Source organism: Apodemus sylvaticus, chromosome 5 (assembly GCF_947179515.1).
Source record: "Apodemus sylvaticus chromosome 5, mApoSyl1.1, whole genome shotgun sequence".
NCBI lineage: Eukaryota > Metazoa > Chordata > Mammalia > Rodentia > Muridae > Apodemus > Apodemus sylvaticus.
Window position 1 is genome coordinate 53453624 of NC_067476.1, and position 25747 is coordinate 53479370.

Consider the following 25747-nt stretch of genomic DNA (forward strand, 5'->3'; position numbering starts at 1 on the left):
TTATACTACTGGAAGCTAAGCAGCAACAATACAATCATCTCAGTTACAAACAGTCAAGTTGTCATAGAACCATGGAGGTGACGGCAATGCCTCCGATGACAGGGGAAGCATTTGCTTCTTTACTCATGCGACAGAAGAAAAACTAAGGAACATATCCAGTATCCAGAAAATGATTCAGGACAAACAAATCCCTTTTCCTGTTACTAGATTGAGCTATGATAATTAAGTCTGGGGAATTTTGGTTATATAGAATACATTTTATATGAACATTATAGGATGGCTTATGTAATTTGCCTAAGTAAAAACCAAACCAAACCAAACAACAACAAAATACTGAGTAGCAGAGTCTACAATATTAGTACTTCAAATTGTAATTTCTTTTTGCTTTTCTTCCTAGAGACAGTCTTCCCATGTTTCTCTGGCAGGCCTTTAAGGCAGAGATCCACCTCTGCCTCTGTTTCTCTAGTTCTGGGGTTAAGGGTATCTGCCACACCTGGCAAAGCAATGTTTTACTTAATAAATCAAACTCACTGATAAAAGCTATTCCATCATTTAGAACTAAAGCATATTTTCAGACTTTCTTAAAGTCCATTTTTCCTACAAGATTAATGGTATATAGCATTTTGGGCTAGCCTTCAAAAGGTCTGGTGAACTATAACTCTAACTGTGAGCTCTGTAACTAGAGAATGAGTAGCACGAGGACAAAGGTCAGAGAAAGTAATAGTAGTAATACTTTTCCTGCACAGACAGGGCATAATGGACAAACTACTGAAGTAGTCCAAATTAGCGTTCTCCTTCGTGTTGTCCCAGGCAAACATGTACACTGTCTAAGATGCCATTCTATTCACACAATTCCAACAGTCTTAAATTTTCTGAACATCAAAATTCTCCTCCACTTCTACCAGCCACTAGTCAGATTCCATTTTTTATTATTTTTACTATTTTTTAATATACACAGGGCTTTGCCTACATGTATGTCTGTGTACCATGTGCATGTCTGATGCCAACAGAGGTCAGAAGAGTGTTAGATCCCCTGGGACTGTACTTACAGATGGTTATGAGCCAACAACATATGGGTGCCGGGAACAGAATCCCTGGCCTCTGGAAAAGCAGTCAGTGCTCTTCACCTCTGAGTCATCTCTGCTGTCCCTGGAATTCCCATTCTTGATTACAGCTTATCTTAAGTCATTGTTTTGGAAACAAAATCAGATCTGAGGCCATTAATCTCTGATAGATGGGTTTTAAAGGAATTTATCTTGAATTATTTTCTAGTGAGTTGGGATAGACATCAGGGGACTTCTTCATGAATATGAACTATTGGCAATTTGAAAAACACTGCAGAATTATAAACGAAATTCTTTCATTTTTTAGATCACATGTATATGTCTCTGTATGATAGTGGTTCTCAACCTGTGGGTCACAAGTCCTTGGGGGGGGGGTGGTCAAACGACCCTTTCACAGGAGTTACCTAAGACCATCAGAATACATAGATATTTACATTATAATTCATAACAGTAGCACATTTTCAGCCATGAAGTAGCAATGAAAATAATTTTATGGGGAGGGGATGGGGGAATAAAATATGGAGTGTAAAAAATAATAAATAAATAAATTAATAATTTAAAAAAGAAAAAAATGATTTTTGGTTGTGGCTCAGCACCACGTCAGAGACTATATTAAAGGGTCATAGCCTTAAGAAGGTTGAGAACTACTAGTATGTGAGTAAATGCATAAGTAAATCATTTGAGAGAATTCTATAAAACACTTGCTGTTTTTACACAGGGCTTAAACCATTTATTCTCTTGAAGCTAGAAAAAATTATGAAATGTTTGTTGTTCATAGAGAAAGAACTTAATCCTATACATCTGATGAATTATATCACTCAAAAATCACTCTTTGGAGATGATGCTCATGGAAATTACAACTGATGCTCCTAACATCATCTCTTTTCATTAGTGACGTTCCCTACAAATAGAAATAATGAGCTAGGATTGGAGAGATGGCTCAGCGGTTAAGAGCACTGACTGTTCTCCAGAAGTTCTGAGTTCAATTTCCAGCCACCATATAGTAGCTCACAATCATCTGTAATGGGATCCAGTGCCCTCTTATGGAGTGTCTGAAGACAGCTGCAGTGTGCTCATTTAAATAAATAAATAAATAAATAAATAAATAAATAAATAAATAAATAAATAAATAAATATTTTTAAAAAGAAGAAATAATGAGCCATCAATCACACTGAACAAAACATGAACAGGCTTTCACATATGCATTTATTGTGGGGCAATAGTCTCCTCTTTACAAAGAAGGATATGCTTCTACTATTATCGTCCTTGTGATGGGTACTAGTATACTATTCCCCCTTTTTAAGAATTTGAAATTGCTGAAAGAGTAACCAAAAACCAATTAATGAAAATCAAAAAGAAGTCTGGCTCACTCAAACATAATCCCTGGGCTTGAAGGGCTGAAGCAAGAGGATAAAGTTCCAGGCTAATCTTGGCTTCATCCAAGAACAACCACCACAAACAAAACAAAACAAACCCAGAAATTCACAAATATTATTACATGAAAATGCATACATACATGTGAAAGTATGATTTAGAGGCTGCTGAGGTGGCTCAGTGGGTAAAGACACTTGCCACCAGCCTGAATATCCTGAACTCCATGCCAGGATTCACATAGTGGAAGGAGAGAACCTAAGCTGTCCTCTGATGACCACAAGCACACCCTGGCATGTACCTGCATATTCAAATGGATCGATTACATTTATATTAAGTATAATTCAGTAAAGAAAGAAAATAGTAAATCTATTACATGATTTTCCCCCACATCAGTTACATAATACATATCATTCTGAAGTTATTTTTGGTTTTGTAACAAACATCAAAGAATAACAAAAGCAGAATGTTGAGCAGAAAAAAACCTGAATCAATGACTGGTGTGGCGGCATACACCTTCAATCCTAGAGCTAGGGAGGCAGAGGCAGGTGGATCTCTGAGTTTGAGGCCAGCCTGGCCTATAAGCAAGTTTCAAGAAAGCCAGGATTATACAGAGAAACAATGTCATAAAAAGCTAAAAATCAAAACAAAATAAAACAAAAATATAAATTTGAATTATACATAATATGTATACAGTTTAATAATAAAGCTTTTGTGAATTTAAAACTTTGTGATCCTAACATAGGCTGATTGTTCTAAAGCTTGAAAAAGATTCCCAAATATTTGTCTATGAATATTGAAACAATTTCATTATTTAAAATGACTTACTTATTAACCAAGATGTATGTAAGAAGTGTGCATGTTTTAAATTCTATTTGTATTTCTACATGAGTATCTATGTTTACAAAAAGACAAGACCTAAGTGTCCTTATCAATAGTTTAAAGAATGGTAAAGACAGGGGAACAAATGAAAGAGACATAATTGGTAGCTCTTAGGTGTAAAAATATCTAAAATTAGTTTGTTCTACTGATTCCATAATTGGACAGCATACATTACTAACAGAGCAGCAAAGGTACAAAGATTGAAATGTAAACCTCCAATTAAGCAGTGGGTTGACAGTCTGAATGTCCCATACCTGCTTCACACCATGACTCACTAAGCAATCTAAAATGAAAATTAACACTGGATATAATCTTGCTTGTAACAACTGATCATGTTTAGAAAATAAAGTGTTCAAAAATCATTAGCAACCACCAAAATCAAAAAAATTTCCACATAGTTTTATTCATTCATTTGTATAATAACGTTTTCTCTAGATTCTTTTAAAGTATCTTGACTTCTGTCATCTGATCATAACAGAACTATAGCCACCTTGGCTGCCACACTGGCTTCTCTTCAGGATGGAGGACTTAATCATCCATCAAGGAACTAATGAACTTAGCACTCTTAACACAGTGGACGGTCAGACTTAGTCTAGCTTTTACCTTTCAAAAGGTCATTCTAGTTCATATACAATCTACCAAAACGCTTCTTTATAGAATTAAAAAATAACACACTATCATTTAAAGTGAATTTTAGCCAGTAACCAAAAATATTTATCACTCTAGAAATGAGACCTGAAATATAGTCTTCCTCTTGAGGTCAAAGTCACAGATCTTTCTTGATCTTTTCTAACAACCAAAAATAGTTTTCTACATTTTAAACAAGGAGGGAGGGATGGATGGAGGGAGAGAGAGAGAAGGAGAGAAGGAGGGAGGGAGGGAGGGAGGGAGGGAGGGAGGGAGAGAGGGAGGGAGGGAGGGAGGGAGGGAGGGAGAAAATATGTGTATGTATTACTTCTTTTCCTCTTGGTGCTGGAGATAACCCAGGACCTTGCACAAGTTAGGCAACTGCTTCACTCCCTAGCAGTTCCCAGCTCTTGTGAGCACATTTATTACCACTTCCCACATCAGTCCTATTTGCTACAGTAATATTACATGTTAACCTTAAAACAAGTTTTTTTTTGCAAGGCAGGTAAAGGAGCAACTGATGCAAATGGGGCTTAGATACAAACACTACCCAAAACCAAGATACTAACAGAAGCAAATGGATTTAGGAATTAAAATGAATTTTAACTATTCACATTCACTTGAAGTATTACATGATGAAAACCTAGTGTGTATATCTTTCATAATAAAAACTCATTCTGTGCTTTAATATGAAGGCTATGTTACATAAACAGAGGATTTAAAGCTGCAGCAGAGTGGCTGAATGGAAGGAAAGTGGCAATCTTTCTGGCTCCAGTAGATGCCATTCCCTATCACACAGTGTTTCCCACTCATAAATACATGACAAATACTTCCTCAATCATGTTTTACGAGCAGGGATGCACAGGGGGTAGTCAATGGCTAGCTTGAGGGAAAATAGGAACAGCAGGCGGCAGAAACTGTACAGAAAATGGCTATGTGGTAAATTCTCTTCTGGAACATCACTCAGTTACCCAGTCTTTGATCTTTCAGCTACAATTACACTAACTTCCACAAGATCTGGACACCTCCCCCAACACACATATCCCAACATCAGACCAGATCATTAGCTATACATAAAACCTACAAAAATTTGGTTTTATAAATAGAACCATTCATACATTTATGTTGTTACAAATTAAAATTTGTTCTTTAGACAAGAGCAGTTTCAATGGCTTTAACCATCTCATCATCACAACTGGTCTCACAAGAAACATGGGGTGTCTGGCGACAGCTAAATCACAGACTGGCGTCTCCTAAGCAGTCTGTCTACCATTAGGGTCTGGGAAATGGTATTTACTATACAATTAGAGCCAGGGAGTTCTACCTGTAATCATCGAAATACAGGTGTGAGAAGCCCCTTTGGGCAAGGAAACTGACTCATCCCTTTTCATGTAAACTTTGATGTCTGTATTGTTTTACCCAGCCTCAGGAAAGTTACCATTCATACTTCTGTGAGAAGATTTATTAACCAAAGTCAAATAATAAATTTTAAAATTCTTTCTTAAAGCAAACAATTTTTGACACATTAATCATCAAATTTATTAGAGTTTGAAACAAGATGGAACTGATTATATCTTAAGGTTAATTACTTTTTGAAGGACAATGACCAGTCTGAACTACATTTTTATGCTAAATTATTCTTTCTAGAACATTGCCAATAAAGAGGTTAAACTCAGCTTCCTATCAGGGACACAAAATGTCTTACAGTAATATCAACAGGGCATTTTTAGTTGCAGTAATTTCACAGAATTTATTCTAATGATTTATTGGAGTTAACCATCTGACATTAATTATTGTTTTGGCTTCCAGTCTATGAATGTTTATTTTTCAGTTTAAAGCCTTCTCACTCTTTGATATCATATGGAAATGAGAATTTTTAATGGAAAATTGAAACCATGTGCATCTAAGTACTTAATGAAGTACAGGGAGAAACTGACAATATATTTTAGGAGAATTCAGATCTTTTTCTTTGTATAGTTTTGATTTGTTTCTATGACTCAATAGTATAAAATGCTGAGGGTCTAGTGAGGCAAGTCAAAATGAGCACTATGCCAAATGTCTCCATGCCCACACTAACACAAGAGTTGTCTCTGAATTTTAGCAAGGATAACAAATCTTGCATATTTCAGTTGCATTTTAGAATGGCGACATACAAATGTAACTTTTACCTTAATATACTTGGGAAATTTCAAGCTAGTATATCTCCACCTTTTCCATACCTAGGTTTCTCTCTCTCTCTCTCTCTCTCTCTCTCTCTCTCTCTCCCTCTCTCCTTTCTAGCTCAACTATTCAATCTGGGTTTTAAAATTTATGTCCAGCTGCAATCCCTAGTAGAGGTTTTAAGGTCACCTGAAGTATAATGTGGCTACAAATTCTCAGTTTAAGACACTTTATTGCTCCAAATGCATTTACTCTCATTTTGTAACAAAACTAAACAAAATATTTTAAAAACTTAAATTAGATAAGCAAATATGTATGATTCAAAATTTCCTAATTCAGTTTGTAATGTTCTCTTAGTGTAAATCATTTAGGAGACTTACCTTTTAAATGTAACATGAGACAAAACTTTCTAAATTTTACATTTTATAAGGAAAAGCTATGAAAATCAAACACATTATACAAACATATACACATACCTATATGCTTTGTGTTAGATATATGTGGGTATATCCAGAATAAAAACTTACCATTTGTTTTTCTTTCTTATATAGTCTTTTTCAGAAAGATTCACCAAGTAGACCATTGGTTTTGAAGTCAAAAATAAGTGTTTATTCAACACTTCAATCTAGAGTAGGAGACAGAGAAAGAACCCTTTTTAAAAGCTTAGTAAATATGGAATAAAACATTGAATAATTTGAACATAAACATTCTTTGGGTAAACATTTTCATTTTTATAATCTTTTTGTTTATAAAGGGTTAGATGTTATGAAATATTTAAAGTGGGAGACTGGAAAAGGGAAAAACAAGCTTAGAAATGTACACTGACTGACAGAAATAAAAGTAACTATAAAATACTAAGTCTAAGATACTAAGCAGCCCAATTTGCTTCCTAAGCAATCAGAGCACAGCATTAATAGACACCGTGAGTTACACGTACCTCTTTGTCATTCCAGTCGTGATAGAAGCGCACAGGTTTCTTCTGATCTATAACCCAAGCCTTGACTTTGCACATTATGTCCTGCACACAGTCAAGGAGAAAGTCAAAACAAGATGAGCAGGAAGCACTGGACTTCTACTGCTAAAAGTTTCAAGTCCTCAAAATAAAGATAATTCTTGTAATGAACAGAAATACAATTTTTTGTATCTCAAATGGAAACTGATGAAACAGTGATGATGCACTAAATTTTTAGTGTACAAAGTCAGCAAAATTAGTTAACACAACAATATGAAAAACTGCAAGACAACTCAATCACATCAAAGATAGAATTTCAGAGTCAATGTTATCAAGTGATGTCACATGCTATTATGAAATGGAGTATCCTGAAGAGAGAGTACAGTTTTTCCTTAAAAATATAAACAAAATAACTAATTTAAACCTATGACTGATTATTTACTACAAAATATTAAATGAACTGACCCAAACCTTTTTTCTTCTGAATTAATTTTTTGCCAACCCCTTCTCCCCATCACTTCTTCGCTGCTCCTCCCACCCCAACCTGCCAAAGCCTCCATTACACAATGGCAAGAGCCCTGCACTGGTGACCTCCAACCAGCTGCATTCACTTTCAGAACATCTCTCTCTGCTGGAAATCTAAAGGCCTTTTAGTTAGCAAGCTAGTGTGCATTCAGAAGGAGGAACTGCGGGAAGAGGCCGCCCGGCTTTGTTTCTCTGGCCTTTCTTCACAGAAAGATTAATCATCTGTGAAATGGAAACGCCAAACAGCAAGTGACACAAACTGAACCCTTCAAGCCTTTCCTCATCAGTTCTGTGGGTCTGAATCTAAAAGCTGCGTGTGGCAAGGGTCTCCTTACAGGCAGGTGTTAATAAAAGGCTCTCAGGGCTGAAAGGTCAAACTGAGCTCTTCCAGAAGAGGCATATTTGAGATTCATCTGGGCCTTCTGTTTTGGAGAATTATTTTTGTTTTGTTTTTATAAAGATAATTTATAGACCTGCTTTAAATATTCATTTCTTAAAATCTGTTGCAACACAATTATTAGTACTAGATTTTGAGAGAATTTTTATATTACTATGACCAGTTATTCTCTTATAAATGTCCATTTGTATAAATCATCTCTATATTTAGTAATTCTTTGCAAATCTTACTGTTACCAAGGAAAAAAATAAAGAAAAGGCCCTGTATCCTTAGATCCTGATTTGAAGCCCCCCAGGGAAAGGACTTCCCATGGATTTTAACAAGGAAGGGGCAAGACGAAAACTTTTAATGAAATTGAACATGTTCTGCTTAAGAATAATCACTTTTACTCTTCTATAACTGAATTTCACTCATAAATGTTTAAAAGTGGCTAATGTAACACCATTTCCTACAAGGAGAAGATCAAAGTGCTATATTACAAATGCATTATGATTAAAAAAGCCCTGTGCAGCCTTGCTATTAACTGTTCTTTAAACCCTAAAAGGCTTCCCATAGATCTCACTTGGCACTGCATATACAACCTTTGACAAGTAATGTAGACCATTTTTATTCATTGCCTAAAATTGTAGGCAATTATGTGCGTCACACTGGCCACCTGCAAATCCTGAATGCCTGCTGCAGTTGTCAGTGCAAAAAACTAATGTCGGAGGGGATTAATCTAGGGGGAGAGAGTCCTCCTTAATGGCTCCAGCAGGTGAAATGGCCCAGCTGGTTACTATGATGAGTGGCCGGAACAGCTTATGTAGAGACATGCAACAAGATTATACAAAAGAAGAAAACAGAGGTACATCTTATACTTTCTTCCATTCATCCTTTTCAATAAAAAAAAAAAAAAAGAAAATAGACAAAAGAAAGCCAATTCAAAAATAAGAAAGGGAATTAAATTTTAATCATATAAAAAGTATCAAATACTTTTGTGACAATACACATTTTCACAAAGCCAGAGGGCCTCAGTGAGTGCTCATCACTAGTGAAGGAATTTCAAGGTTTCTCTCCATTTACAAGTAACTAGATGCTTGCTTCAGACACAGAGGCCGTATCACAGAGGCATTTTGGCATCTGTTTTCGGGTTTTTTCTTTCATACTATAAACTAGGATCACTGTAGTTTCCTAGTCATATGTGAAGTCCACCAAGAGTATTTTCCTTAGAAGCTACAGTTATGTGTTAGATTACTGAAAGATGCCAGTTTTATCTAAGACAAGCCAGTAGATTGCAGTCAGATAAGATTATCTCATATAAATAATCAGTAGATGCTATATTTTCAATGTTTTCTTTTCTTATATAAAAGAAAAATTAATTTCAGTAAAAAATTAAAATCTTATAGCTGATCTGAAAAACATCTTATTGGAGCAAAAGGAGGTTATTTGGATAAAATACATGATAGGCTAAGTAAATGTTTCCCTTACGGTTGCACATATAAGCATACATATTAATACATGTAATATATATTAATAACACATACAAAAACAAGCGAACACATTTCCACATAAATGCATGTAGTAGCTGAAAATACAGACGCTGCCCACGTTCGGCAAATGAGCACCAATGAGTAAAGCACTGCGAATCCCTGTGTTAATCGTTAATGCGCTTTAGTCATTTTGAGATTTCATATTACTTTGTTAAGATTTCTATTTTTGCGTGTCAGTTTATGTCTGCCGTATGTGTGAGGTGCCTGCAGAGAGCAGAAGAGGGCATCGGATCTCCTGCATCCAGCAGTTCTGAGCCTCCTAATGTTTGCACTGGGACTGAATTCAAGTACTCTGGGAGAGCAGCAAATATTCTTAACCATTGAACCATCTTTCTAACCCTTGAGATTTCATTTTTCTTATTTATATAAGTGTTTTGCCTGCATGTATGTCTGAGTGCTATGTTTGTGTCTAGTATCCATGGAGGTCAGAAGAGGATATCAGATCCTTTGGAACTAGAATTACAGATGGTTATGTGTTACCATGGTAGGTGCCAAGAACAGAACTCAGTCCTCTGTAAGTGCAACCAGTGCTCTTAACCACTGAGCCATCTCTCCCACAAGATCTCATACATTATAAAGAAATACAGATTTTGGAACAAGAACCTGGACGGCTTATGTAATCACCTAACATTACTAACCCAGATCTCCGAGATCTCTCAGTCACTAAGCCACCAACCAGGCAGCATACAGGAGCTGGCCCGAGACCCCTGCCACATATACTGCAGAGGACTGCCAGGTCTAGCTTCAGTAGGAGAAGATGCACCTAACCTTTGACAGACTTGAGGCTCCAGGGAGTGGGGAGGCCTCGTGGTGGTGGTGGTGGGGGCATCCTCTTAGAGATGGGTGGGGGTGGGGGATGGGATAAGGAACTGTGGTAGGGGGGCAACGACTGGATTGTAAAAAAAATAAAAGTAATACAGAATATGAAAAAATATATTCTGTGTATTATAAAGGATACACCTGTCTGAATTGTGTAATAGTTTGTAGTTTTATGGGTATAATAATCTAGATCTAACAATCTAATGCTTAAGTATGGAAACAAATCCTGGGTGTACTGTTTCTGATGGAAAGAGAAGGGTCAAGGATTCCCAGGAGAAGTGGAGCTAGAGCTCAGAGGCAATGACTTTAGTGTACACAGGACCCTGGGTTTGAGCAGACACGCTTACTTCACTAGGAAACAATGGAGGAGGTTGGGGGAAGACAGTGCTCTTGTACTTGGATGTAAATACACTACCGTTATATGTTTGAAAAACCAAGGGGAATCAGCCAGGAATTAAAAATACTCATTTGCTCAAAGGCTAGATCAAGGCTAGGGACACAAACTTAGAGTTTACCTACATTTAGACAATTGTAGCCACAGAAAGGACTGTGACCACATGGAGAGAGAGAGCTGTTAGGATTCACATGTGAAACAAGTCCCACAGGCTCACGCCTTAATACCTGGTTCTCAGCCCGCCAGTGTTGCTATCCGAGACTGTGGACTGATGAGAAGGCGGAGCCTAGCTGGGGGAGAAGGTCTTACAGCTTTAGGGCCCAGCCGTGCTTCCTGTCCCCTGTCTCCTTCCTGCTGCCACACCGCCCCCATCACGACAGAACTCGAATAAAGTCTTAAAGTTGTTTCTTCTCAAGGTATTGGCTAAAGCAGCAAGAAAAGTACTCAGTATACAAAACTGCCTCACCATGGGATTCCTAAGTATTTGAAATCAGTTTACTGAAGAAATGAGGAAGAGTTCAGAGCTGCAGGCTAAAGCAGGGTTCCCAAGACTTCTCCCATTAATAACTTCATTATATCTGAGCAAATGTTAATGGCCCTGTGCATAGATGTATATGAAATATGCAAATGAACCAAGCATTTGCTGATAATAAATTATAAAAATTTTATTTTAAAACCATTTTGAATGCATATATTACCATTTATTGGAAACTAGAGCAACTTGCATACTATGAGATGGGTGTTCATATAAAGAACTAAACGCTGGCTGAATATTTGATACTGCTGAGTGTACAGCACCTTCAGTGTTTTTCAGAGCTGACTATCAATTCTGAGAAGGCCCTTCACAAAAACACAACTACAAGATGGCAGAAGTATCTATAGGGCCATTTCAGAAATTGTTAAAAATGCTTTCTTAATTCCAAGCCCAAACTTTTCATTTAATAAAAAACAAAACCAAAAAAAAAAAACAACCAAACAAACAAACAAACAAAAAAACAAAAAAACTACAAAAAAACAAAACAAAACAACAAAAAAAAAAACAACCCTTCAGCCAGCCAGCTAAACAATTTAAAATCAAGCAGGTGAATGCTGTCAGAAACACCTTGTATTCATTACATGTTTAATCATGAATTAATTTTTGGCTGGCACACACTTGAAACCTTTTTAAAGTTGTCACATTTTTCACGATGTTCAGTCATAAGGGTTGTGATTCACAGATTAGTCAGGCATGGTGGTGCATTCCTTTATTCCCTGCACAAGAGCAGTAGAGGCTGATGGACCTTTTTTAGTTCGAGGGCAGCCCAGTCTACAGAGCTAGTTACAGAACAGCAAAGGCATACAGAATCCCTATCTCAAAAAAACAAGTCATCATCTTCGTCCTCCTCATGATCACTGTCATCATCTGTGAGCTACATAACCCTAGGATCCATAAATAGACCTTAATGGGCCATTCTGGTAGGAGGAAGACCGCACGGCTGGTAAACAACAAACATTGTGCTAATCAGATTGGACAAAGAAACCAAAATCTACTGGAAACTAAACTTTACTTGCTAAAGGTCAGGTCTGACAGAGACTTTCTCCTAGCTCTTAAAAGCTTGAGTTAGGCTGAATTCAAGTAAGTCAGCTTCAGGTTTGGTTGGTGGAAAAAGGTTAAGAATTTCTGTCTGTAGACATTTATCTTGGTCTTTGGAGTTGGGGGCAAGGTCATCTGGTAGAGGTAAGGAATGCATGGAATAACAGAGTGAGCAAAAGTAACAGGTTTGGGTAGCACAGGGAAACAGCAGAGCAGAACAGAGAAGCAAGATGCTGCTAAGGGCCCATGGGAGATCATATGCACAGGGATGTCTAATTAAAAATCTCTTCTGTGTTTGGCAGGTTATTGGGAAAGAAAAGCGTGTGTGTGTGTGTGTGTGTACACATATTTCTTTTATTTCTTTTTTGTGTATATGTATAGGATGTGTGTGAGCATGTATGTGGAGGTCAGAGGTCAGTGATGGGTATGTTCCTCCATTGATCTCTGCCAGCAAACACAGCTGTCATATGGGTGCTGGGGGTCCACACTCTGCCCAGGAGGCATTTGACAAGCCAGGTACCTCCCCAGCCACGCTCTAACTCTCAGCTATCACTTATTGTTTATCTATAACAGTTCTTAGGACATAGACTAGGCCAGCCTCAGCTTGTGACTGCCCTGCCCCAGTGCCTGTGTGCTGGAAGCACAGATGTGAGCTCCCAGGGCTCTGGTTTTTATTTTTAACTTTTCCTTCTGTTTTTGAGACAGGGTCTCACTATGTACTCCTCTACATGGCCTTGAACTACTGGAGCTGCAGGCACACACCACGAAGCCCAGCTCGGGAGCCATTGTTTTTGATGCCTATACATTCTAGGCAAGTGCTCTACCACTGGTATGTAAGTGACATATCTAGCCTTTTTTATCAGTTCTTAGAATTTACTTCTGTCTTACATGCTATACAAACTGATGATCTTAAAGCAGTCCAATCTCTGCTTTATCTTGGGAAGACTCAAATACCTTTGCACTTCCCAACGTCTATCCTCAAACTAAGAACAGGGTGCACTAAGACTCATACCATTTATGCAACCTGCACACACTATCCACCATGCTACTGGACTCCTAATTCTTTTCCAAAGCAAAGTGGCTCAGTCCACAGCTTCTGGTGAGGTTAATCCTTCCCAAGATAGTCTCTAGTGGGCATTTGGCCCAATGCAGTGGTGTCCTGCAAGAGTGCTACCAAGATGGGAGTAAAGGCAATGTGATGCTCAGGCTCACAAATCTGGAATATATATATACATATAACATAGAAACCACATGAAAAAATACAGAAAGAACACAAATAAACCACCTGAAATTAAGTAAGCTTAACTAGGCATAAATTACACACACACACACACACACACAAAGCAAAAGTCAGAAATAATATATATGGCAAGATGTAAATCCTAGCAGCAATAGAAGGAAGGTAGGTTCTTTGTGGTGACAGAGAAACAGCACATCTGGTCTATGAGAACCAGAGTGACAGAGAGAGGTGCACACTGCAGAGTCCTGGAGCTGTTCTGGCACCGCTTGCAATCCAATTCCAAAAGGAATGTGACTATACAACAAACCCTTCTCAAATATTTTCTTTATTTCATTGCATTTATTGCCTAGTATTTTAAGAATAAAATCCCATTTCTTAAAATAGTATTGAGCTGAACAAATAAAAGCTTCAATTTAAAAGTAAAAAAAAATTTCTGAAAGTAAATGACATAGAAGTTTTTCATCTCTAGTCATTTTTAGCTCTATGTTCATATGCTTTTTGACCAAATATGAATTCATTTTATTCTCTAAAACCTAACAATAGTTCTTTGCTAAAAATGACTGTAAATTAATCAAAATATACTGTTAAGAAGATTATTTGATTAACTGTAGTCAGTTATGCAGAGGTTCTCATGCAAAAAGCAAAAAGGAAAAACTAGCTCACCCCTCAACCTTTTCCACTGCTGCTTAAAAGCACCAGTGTTCACACCCTCCTCAGTGTGTAGAATTACTTCTGCACCCATGGAGTCGTGCAATCCACTCCAGTGTGGGTCTAAATGTGAATGCCCACCAGAAGCTCATGGATTTGAATGCTCAGTCCCCAGATGGTGGAATGGTCTTGGGAGCGATTAGGAGGTGTGGCCTTGTTGGCTTTCAAAACCCATACCATTTCTAGTTAAGTCTCCCTGCCTTGAAGTTGTTCTACATGAGATGTAAGCTATCAGCTATAGCTCCCGCACCATGCCTGCCATGATGATCATGAATTAGCTCTCTGAAACTGTGAACAAGGCCCCAATTAAATATTTTCTTTTATAAGTTGCCTTAATCATGATGTCACTTCATGGCAATAGAAAAGAAGGACATAAAGTTTGAGTCCTTGAGAATTTTTTTTCTTGGTTTTTTCCGAGACAGGGTTTCTCTGTGTAGCCCTGGCTGTCCTGGAACACTCTGTAGACCAGGCTGGCCTCAAACTCAGAAATCCACCTGCCTCTGCCTCTGCCTCCCAAGTGCTGGGATTAAAGGCGTGCGCCACCACCACCTGACTCAAATTGAGAATTTTATCCTTCTCATTTTAAAAATTTTATCTTTTAAAACCTTTTGAATATATATTATATACTTTTGAATTTATATATTATTTGAATGTACACATTAAATGTTATATACATTCAAGTAAGAAATCAAAATTATCTACATTCCTGATTAATACACATTTTTTCAAAAAAGGTGTGTGTGTGTGTGTGGTGTGTATGTGTGTGTGTACATGTATGTAAGTGCCCGCAGAGGTTAGAAGAGGGCGCTGGGTCCCTACAAGGTGGCATTCTAAGTTGTAAGCTGCTGGACATGAGTGTTGGGAACTGAACTTAGGTCTTCTGAAAGAGCAATAAGCATTCTTAATAACTCAGTCATCTCTCCAGTCCTCATCAACTCTTCTCTGTGTGTGTTTATGGTCATGTATGTGCAGACACATGCATATGTGCTTATGTAAGTGTTCATGTGATGGCCAGAGGATAAACTCAGTGTCATTCCTCAAGAGTCTCTCCTTGGCCTGGAGCTTACTTACCTAGTAGGCTGGGCTGGTTGGCCAGCAGCTCAGAGGAATTCTGCTGCTTCTGTCTCCCTAGTGCAGGGGATATAAATGTGCCAGAGCACCTGCTTTTTTATGTGGCTTCTGGGGATCAAACGCAGGACCTCTTACAAGCATTTTGCCTACTGAGCTATCTTCCCCAGTCTATGCATCATGAAGTTTTAAACTGATTGATCTACTTATGTGTTTATTTAACTTTAGGGTTTTCTTTCTATAAATTTACTTGATAATAGCTATAAAGAGTCTAGAGCAGTGGCTCAGAGGGTAACAGTACTTGCTACTCTTAGAGAGAACTTGAGTTCAGTTCCCACTAATATGCTGCTCACACCTAGTTACAGGCAGTTCTGAGACTTTCTTCAGGCCTTCATAGGTACCAGGCACTCACATATTACACATACATGTAAACAGGTACTCACACATACACATAAAAATAAATACATAAATAAAAGTGATAAAAAAGTAGAAGTTTACCTAAGCATTTGACATTCTTAATTATTATTTTTAATGAAATCAGCCAAACAGAAAAGAATAAAAACCATGTAATTCTATTTTATAAGACATCTAGCACAGGCAAATCTTTGGAGACAGAAAGGAAAACAAAAGTTACCAGGAGCAGGGGTAAGAAAGCAGGAAATCATTATCGTTTGTTTGAAGACAGGGTTTCTCTGTGTAGCCCGGGCTGTCCTGGAGCTCGCTCAGCAGACCATGATGGCCTCCAACTCACATGTATCTTCCTGCCTCTGCCTCCCAAATCCTGGAACTAAAGGCATGGACCACCACCGCTGCCCCGTAGAAAGACATTGTTTAAAGACCACAGAATTTCTTTCACTCTGAGTTTATGAAAACTCAAGTGAGGACTGCTCACCACCACTGATTTATATACCTAAAACTGGTTAATGGTGAATGTTATATTATGTATAATATAATTATGTATAATTTACCATGATAAATGCAGGAATCTTCTGCTTTAGCACTTATCTTAATGGATAACTAAGACATTGACTGTGGGGCAAGACGGTACATGCCTGCAATTCCAGCACTCAGGAGATGGAGGCAGGAGGTTACTGAGTTCAAGGGCAGCCTGGCCAGCACAGAGGAGCAGGGAGAAAAACATGAACGATGTAGTATGGTAGCTTAAGCCTGTAACTTTAGCACCCAGAAGGCTGAAGAGGGAAAATTACCATGAGGTGAAACCAGATACATCGTGAGTTCCAGGCCAGCCTGGGCTACAGGAACAGACATGGGTTTCATTTTAAACAGCTTGCCTTCGTTAACTGGAGATTGTACAGGAAGATGAAAGGACACTCCTTAGCATCAATAAATATTTCTTTTCACATCTTTTCCTTTAGAAATGATGCTTTTAGGGGGTGAAGAGGTACGTAAGATGGCAGCATGATAGTCTTGCATGAGCACACTCTGGGTTCTATGCCAAGCAGAACATAAAGCCAGATGCAGTGCCACACCTGCGATTCCCAAACTTGGAAGATGGAAACAGGAGGCTCAGGAATTCAAGTGCATCTTTGGCTCAGAGTTTGAAGCAGCCTAGGCTATGTGATAATCTGACTCAATAGCAATAACAAGAAGCTATATTTAAATCATTTAAGACTATTCCTAGCTTAAGCCAGGTATGTTTTTACATACCAAAAATCCCAGCACTTGGAAGCCCAAGGGCAGGAGGATCATAGTCCAAAGCCAGCCTGGGCTACACATTTCAGAAATGTCTCTAATGTATCCTTCCAAGAATTCTATTTTTTTTCTCTCTTGAGAATTAGTTAAAATGAGGCCATAGCAGAGAGGAGTGGGTCTTTAGTATGATTGGCAACATTTTAACAAGAGTGCTATTAGGATAGAGGGGGCAGAGGAAACACAACTATGTAAAGGCTGTGATAAAGAGGATCCCCACTGTTGCTCCTTGTGATGGTTTGTTTTGCTTGGCTCAGCAAGTGGCACTGTTGGGAGGTGTGGCGTTGTTGGAGTAGGTGTGTCACTGTGGGCATAGGTTTTAATATCCTGGTTCTAACTGCCTGGAGGTCAGCATTCTCCTAGAACTCTTCAGATGAAGATATAGAACTCTTAGCTCCTCCTGCACCAAGCCTGCCTGGACACTACCATGCTCCTGCCTTGATGATAAAGAACCAACCCTCTGAACCAGTAAGCCAACCCCAATTACAAGTTGTCTTTATAAGAGCTACCTTGGTCATGGTGTCCGTTCACAGCAATAAAACCCTAACAAGACACTCCTGGACACCGTGCTATCATCTGCCAATCCTCAGCAGAGCTGAATGCCACAGAGCTCTTTGAATTATTACTAAGGTAACATTCATCGGAGTAGGAAGAGAATTATTTTAGTTTTTTTGGTAGAAGAGGGTGCTGGCCTTCCAAATGAGGGACAGAATCTAACTAAAAGACTATCTGAACACTGCTAAAAACAAAATAAATCTCAAATAGATTGCAAACTTAAATGTGGAAGGTCAACAATAAAGCTTGTATAAGACAAGACAGGAGATAATACTTCAAACATCTATTTATGCACATAATGTGGGGAGGTGTCACTTTCCACAAAGCACATGTGGTCAGAAGATAACTATGTTAGTCAGGTTTCTTCTCCCACCAAATGGATTCTGGGGAATCAAACTCAAATTGTCAGGTTTGGGTGGCAAGTGCCTTTATCCACTTTACCACGTCACCACCCCATTTTATTATGAGACAGTTTCTCTTGCAATGAGTGAGGCTGGCCTATAACTCCTGATCCTCCTGCCTCTCAAGTAGATTACAGGTATTTGTCACCATGCCTAGCATTTGTGCAGTGTGTGCTAGGGGTGCACATTCATGTGTGAGAGGGTGTTTAGATATGTGTATACATACTCTACTATTAAGCATCATCTCTACTCACAGGAATAGTATTTTTGTGTCCTTAGTACTGTTTTCAACATACTTTATATATTTTACTAATCCGTTGATAATTCATACAACATATTTTGACCATATTTACTTTAACTTCTTTCAGATTGACCATCGCAATTTTGTGTTTGTGTGTTTTAAATAACCCACCAAGTCCAATTTGTATCGTCAGTGTGGGCCATCCACCAGAGCATAGTCAACGCAACTGGAGGCAGACCATTAACTATAACCTGACTCTTCCTTCCCCAGAAGGAAGGAATGTCAACATGACTTCAGCTAGGGGTGGGGGCTTGTGAGCTCCGCCATGCTGGAACACTGACTGGCTCACCAGTGTGGATATTGTGCCACAGCTGCTGCGAGCTCTGAGTGCAGCTGTTCTGTCGTGTCCAGAAGACACTGCTTCACACCAGTCCTCCCTCCCAAGCCAAGGAATATTTTTATGTCCATTTTCCATTTTTCTCTATCCTAACCCTCACATGCCTCCACTAGCCACCTCTCCGTTCTCGATCGCGTACAAATGAAATGAGCAGAGCATTAGAGAAGCACACAAAGGCACGCGGCAGTGCGCGTGCTTTCCGGGCCCACGTCAAGCTGCTTTCGCTGTCACTTGTAGACAGTGTCCCTAGATGCAGAAGACAAGTGTAGGACCTTTCTTTCCTTACTTCTCAAGAAAAGTCAAAGTTTATCTAAAGAGGACAATTTTATTAGAGTTTAAAAGAATACCCCAAGGTAGGGAGCTATACATCTCAGCAGCTGCCTGGAGGAGAAGATAGGAGAGAAAGAAAGACGACATGCCTTTTAGTTAAGTCAACACAGAGACCAGCTGCACGGCAGAAAAAGGGGAGCTTCAGAGAAAGTAAGAAAGCCCCAAGTATCAGCAAAGGCCTGCTTACAACAGAAATATAAAGAAGAAATATGCTTTTCTGAGAAACCCAGAAGAGCAGGCAGACTCGGAAAGTAGCGCTGCTGTAGTTCTGCCATCTAGGGCTGGTTCTTTCTACGCAGTATAGTTTTATAAACACTGAAAATAAATGTGGGAGGGGGAAATGGTATAATCAGTTTCTGAAAATTAAAATAAATATTTGCTTGCAATAAAAATTAACATAAAAATAGAAAAATATTTCCATAAAAAAGTTGCATATAAAGCAAGAACAGTTACAAGATGCTATTTTGCATCTCTTTTTTAAATGAGAAGTACATATAAAACTTCAAAACTGATGTTAAACATCCACCACAATGCTACAAATAATAATTCACTAGTGTGATTAAAAATAAATCTGAGGAGTGGAATAATGGTGGTTATTTCCACTCCATAAAAAATAAAATTTTTGTCCACCTTAAAAGTATATTCATTTGTGGCTGGAGAGATGGCTCAGCGGTTAAGAGCACTGGCTGCTCTTCTAGAGATCCTGAATTCAATTCCCAACAACTACATGGTGGCTCACAACCATCTGTAATGGGATCTAATGCCATCTTCTGGTGTTCTGAAGACAGCAACAGTGTATTCATATACTAAAATAAACAAACATTTAAAGAAAAAAATACCCAGGAAGAAAAGAACCTTCTAAAAAAAAGGATATTCATTCAAAGGTGGTATGATAGCTCATCTCTGTAATTCCAGTGCTTAGGAGGCTGAGACAGGAGGATCACAGCTAGTTTGAGAACAGCTTGGGTCACATGGCAACTCTGAGGCCACACCAGCTTATAAACAAAGACCTTATCTCAAAAAGACACAATTAAGAACTGGAGATTGCTCACTAGGTAAAGTGGTAACTATGGAAGCACAGAGACCCAAGTTCAAATTCCTAGAAGCATAAACATCTGTAATCTCAATGTTCCTCAGCCAGAGAGCAAGTGTGTGTGTGTGTGTGCGCGCGCACACGTGAGAGAGAGAGAGAGAGAGAGAGAGAGAGAGAGAGAGAGAGAGAGAGAGAGAGAGAATATGAAGTCTATGGGCCAGCTAGCCTGGCACATAAAATGGGAAATAGCTAAAGACCTGGCTTCAAAGAAAATGGAAAGAAAGGACCGCTCTTGGTTTTCCTCTGACCTCTACATGGTCACGGTACCATAAGTGTACCTATATCCCACTCAGAAATGTGTTTATGTTTGTGTATGTGTTCTCTCTCTCTCTCTCTCTCTCTCTCTCTCTCACACACACACACACACACACACACACACACACACTCACACTCATTCTGTCCATCCCTAGGTAAGACCAGTCTTTTGTGTAAATCATTAATTCAAAACTATGAAGCTCATATATTCATCATTTTTCTAAACCCATTTAAGTTTTTCATTGTAAAACTATGTTGCTTTAAGTACTATAACTCAAAAATCTACCCCATAACCATGTAAAATTTCAATATTACTAATTATGGCTTACTAATAACCAAGGCTTTTGGTTGTGTGCTCAAATGAAACTTCTCCAAAAACAAACAAACTTCAGCAGAAATAAATTTTTATTCTAAAATTCAATAATAACTAAATAGTTTATGTGTTTTATTTTTAAACTGAGAAAATCACACTTAAGTACTTCTTTAAAGTTGTAAATGCTTACTTACGTATTCGGGTTTTAGTTTCTTGTCACCACCCCTCACAGCCACCTTCTCTAGTTTATCTAGAATAGGCCCAATCATCTCCTCATCTTTCAGCTGAAGCTCTTCATGAATTATTTCTATATCTCGAATGGGATCTACACTTCCTTCAACGTGCGTGATATCATCATCTTCAAAAGCACCTAGAATGAATTAAAAATGAATTCAATAAACAGATGATATAGAAGATGACTGTTATAGCAGTAAAGAGACTGGAGGACTTTTAGACAGTAAGGAAACAGCCACAGCAAATCAACTGTTCTTAACTCTTCTCAAGCAGACCATAGCATTTCCTCCATTTGGTAATACTTAACACATAACCACAGACATAGTAGTTCAAGAACACCAACATTTAAAAAATTGATACAGACAAGTAAAATAGGAAAACAATTTTATTCGAGAACTACTGGCTGCTTTATATATAAGTTTGGTATATAAGAGATACTGAATGCCAGGCACGAAAGCCTGAAGTTTTAAACTGCACTATTAGGGTTTCCAAGGGAAACCAGATTTGGGGGGGTGGGGGGCTCAAATCATCTGGCAGACCTCTTCTCTGCTTCAATCTACTTTATCACTGTGGTTCTGACGGTGATTAGATAATGAACCACTCAGACACACAATTTACACAGCAGCTAATTTCATCGGCCTGATTTGAGGGTATGGTTTTTAGGGGGCTATCAAAGAAGCAGATGAAGGTGCATTTGTCATATATGAGTGACAACCATTCACACTATCTGAACAAAATGGTGCTGGCCCTTATTAGAAACACATGCTATTATCACATATTTAAAGTGCAGTTGAAGCCATAATTTCAAATTGCCAACTAGAAACATAAGGGTAAAACAACCAGATATTACTGAAGCATGTGTACTGACTTTATGCCCTTCTGAAGACATAATTTGGCAACATAATTCTATTGGGATTTACTCAAATTACCAGATAAAGAACAGTATCACATAAAAATGAATAAATGCTATGAAATATTAGAAGGTAGTGATACAGGTACAAAACAATAAACACTTATAAACAAATTAGTTTCATAAAAAGCATCCATTTGATTGATTATACTACCTAAGAGGTATTTTAGAAAAAGGTATTATAGGAATCATGAGTTAGCTTAAATTTGATAAAGAAACAGCAAATATAGTTAATTTTTATGCAACATAGACTAGGATGTTCTTGTTATAGGTTAAAGAGTTCTAAACTGCAACTGCCTAGTATTTTTTAAAGTCATTTTTAATCCTAATGTGGATTGTTCAGTAATAAGCCACAAAATATAGGTATTCAAATATTTAAGTGCTTTAAGCATTGAACTAGCATATTAGATGATGTCAAGTTCATATAAGCAAAATAAGCAAAAAACAAAACAAAATCCAAAAATCTCCTAACTCTTACTAAACACAACTGACATATAAGCCCCGCCCCACGGGCATAATCCTCTTTCTTGCTGTGATTGACTTTACAGACAAGAGAGCACTGCAAGCAGCACAGCCAGCTACAGAGCCAGACTGGGCGCCCTGAGGTGGGAGTGTCTCCCTGGCATGCAGGAAGCCCTGGTTTCATCTCCAAGAGTGCTTACACTAGGTGTAGTAGGATACACCTACGACCTGAGTACTCATGGGGTAGAATCAAGAACATCAGAGGTTCAAGGTCATGTCTACTGACACAGTAAAGAAAAGAAGAACTAACTGTATCTTCTCTGAGAGTGAGAAATAATACCCTATTTCTATAGAGGCTGATGACTGTACTGATTCAACAACATCCTGGAAATCTGAGCACCCAGCGTAGACAGCACAGGGGTGCACTAGGCATATGAGAGCATTTCCCACTTTACTCCATGAAGAAGGAAATGTTGGATGAAAACTAAAGCAGTAGCTGGACCTTCACAAAGGCCAAGTGTGTTTCCTGAGATCTATGGCTAGTAATTTACCAGAGTGTGGGTGGGATGGGAGGCAGGCAGCAGAAACAGAGGCTTGGAATGAAAATGCTGTGAAAAGAGACATGATAGAACTGCTGGGTAAGAAATCCTGGTGGTGAAATCCAATTTAGACCTAGTTTTAAAAATGGAGGTTTGCTAATTTATTATTTTCAGACTCACCCTCCCCCCTACACACACACACACACACGCAGGGTTGGGCACAACATACAGCGATTATGATTTTCTTGTTCTGGCTAATTACTGTAAGATCAAAATTGTAACTAAACTTAAGATAATGTTTTGAAAATTAAACTTGTTTATTGTGTTTTAGAAAAAGAGTGGCTTGTTTTTATAAAAACTGTTCTTTGTGGAAAGTTTAAGTGACACAAAACTGATAACGAAGCTTAAATTAACATTGTTCCTATGCTTCTAACAGAATTTCAAAAACCAGTTCCTCTCCATTATCTGCTTGGATAAAATTGAGAGTTGTAATTAAGAAAGTACCATTTAAAATTTCCTAACGCATTTACTAGAGGGATGCTGTTAAATAATCACTATAGTTACTGGCCTCTATATAAATAGACAATTGTATAAGATACTTTTCACTGCATGTCACATAAGTTATTTCTTCTTTGAGTTCCTCCCTCCCTCCCTATAAATGTTTGCTTCCAAAGACTTTCTTTGACTTATTGAGACCATAAGATATTATGTCTCTCTCCTGTACTAGTACTTCTACCATTTCAAGAATCCTTTCCCTTAAACATTTCAGTATGTTTAAAATTCTCTATTAAATCCAATATGTCACTCATTCCAGGACATTAATTTCATTCTAGTTATAGCTTTCCTTCCTCCAGTTCAGAGCCAAACATTCTGAAAGCACTGTCTATGACTGCTAAGCCTCCATGTTTTAACCTCTTTGTCATTCAAACTATGTGCCTCCATTATAGCAAGGATCACATGCCCAGGCCAGGTACAGTGCATTCCTAGTATTTGAGATACCCATGGATTCCTAGTATTTGAGAAATGGAAACAGAAGGTATGATTTTGAGGTTCTTACTGCTCTTCCAGAGGACCCAGGTTCATTTCTCAGCACACACATGGCATCTCACACCTGTCTTATAACTCCAGTTCCAGAGCTTCTGACACCCTCACATAGACATACATGCAGGCAAAACATCAATGCACATGAAGTAAAAATAAATTATTTTTAAAATGAAAGTTAAAATGAACAATGCTTAGTGACAAGAAGTTATTCTGAAGAGTAGAAGATAAGCATTTGCTTCTCAGATAGAGGTATGCGAGGAAGTTACAGATAGATATCAGGGTCAAGCATGGACTTCACTGTCAGTCAGCAGGAAGTCAGCATGGCTCTTATGCCAGTGATGAGTGTGAAACACCGTTAAATGCTTAAACCAGGTACAAAGCCAAAAGGTATTATGTAACCAAAATGCATACTTGCAAGGACAGCAGTTCTCAACCTGCCGGTCACAACCCCTTTGGCAATCCTATATCTCCAAAACTATTTACAATTCATGACAGTAACAATAATACAGTTTTGAAGTAGCAATGAAAATAATTTTGTGGTTGGGGTCACCACAACATGAGGAACTGTATTAAAGAATTGCTGCACTAGGAAGGCTGAGAAGCACTGCTCTAGGACAAGAGATAGGAAACACCACACAAGATATAACCCTATTAAATCAGCATCAAGACATCTGTACATTGTACTGTTTCACTTTACATTCCAGGTTCTTTCAAGGTAATTAGCAAGTGTCCTGAAAAATCTACATTCTGATTAATTCCTAACAAAACCACTAGAAAGTTAGGAAGCCACACTTTGAAGGCCTAAGAAGACATATTACATATATGTTTTTATTTTTAAATCAACATATAAAGAGATGAGCTTGTTATGGCACTGGGGTCCCCTGCCTGCTTAGCTGTCACATGCTTCCTTTAGTATTTGTATGTGAGTGAAGGCACAGAGACGCCACAGTGCACATGCAGCAGTAAGGGGTAAATCTGTGAAGCAGGTCCTTTCTTTCCACTGTTACATGCTATATTAGTTAACATCCTATATCTGTGAGGAAACACTACCACCAGACAACACACAGAAGGAAGGGGTCATTTGCTTACAGTTCCAGAAAGATGAGTCCATTACCCTGCTGGCAGGAAGTGTGGCAGGCTTGATGAGTAGAGCAGCAAACTCAGAGCTCACATCTTAAACCACAATCACAACGCAGAAAGAGTGACCAGGAATGACATTTGTCCTTTAACTCTCAAAGCCTGCCTTTAGTGACACACTTCCTCCAACAAGGCCACACCTCTTAATGTTCCCCAAACTGCATTACCAACTTGCAACAAGTACTCAAATGCAAGGGACTATAAGGGACATTTCTCATTTAAATAACTACACATGGGTTCTGGAGATCAAACTCATGTCACCAGGCTAATCAACAAGTGATTTTACCCACTGAGCCACCTCACTGGCCATAGCTGTCTAACTAGAAATCAAACCCAGGGCCTTTGCATGCTGGGCAAGAACTCTCCTACTGTGTCACTAGCCTTTCAGTTTAGCTTTCATCTTAGGATTTCGAGCACACTAGGCAAGCATCTACCATTAAGCCCCAGCCTTTTAAGGCAGATTTCTCACTAAATACAAAGTTGGAAATCAAGACAAGAATATAATTTTTAAAACTTATATTTACAAATTTCTAATCAAGAGTTCAAAATTCCATGTATGTCAAACCTGCATTCCTAAGTTCTTAATACTCTTTCCATTCTTTTTCTCTCCTGGAACTCACTGTTGCCTCTCCTGGAACTCAAACTCTTGCATTCCAGAAACCCCCCCTTCTTAGCTTTCTAAGTAGCATAGCTAATACTACAAGGCAGCTAGCCCCAGCAGTGGCTTTTGTTCTTGTTTGATGGTACTAGGATCGAACCCAGAGAGACTCACATATTCCAGGAGAGCAAGTGCTCAAACAGAGGTAAGCTTGCATG

General features: G+C 38.4%; 1 protein-coding gene across 1 annotated transcript in view; it reads right to left on the bottom strand.

Annotated features, from left to right (window-relative positions):
- The window catches only part of Ola1 (Obg like ATPase 1), a 114835-nt gene that overhangs the window by 36704 nt on the left and 52384 nt on the right, over positions 1 to 25747 (bottom strand). Inside the window, exons 5-7 of the mRNA XM_052182702.1 lie at positions 20800 to 20975; positions 7043 to 7123; positions 6633 to 6730 (exon numbers count right to left, since the gene is read on the bottom strand). Of these exons, the coding sequence (XP_052038662.1) occupies positions 6633 to 6730; positions 7043 to 7123; positions 20800 to 20975 (355 nt within the window). The remainder of the gene's footprint in view (positions 1 to 6632; positions 6731 to 7042; positions 7124 to 20799; positions 20976 to 25747) is intronic.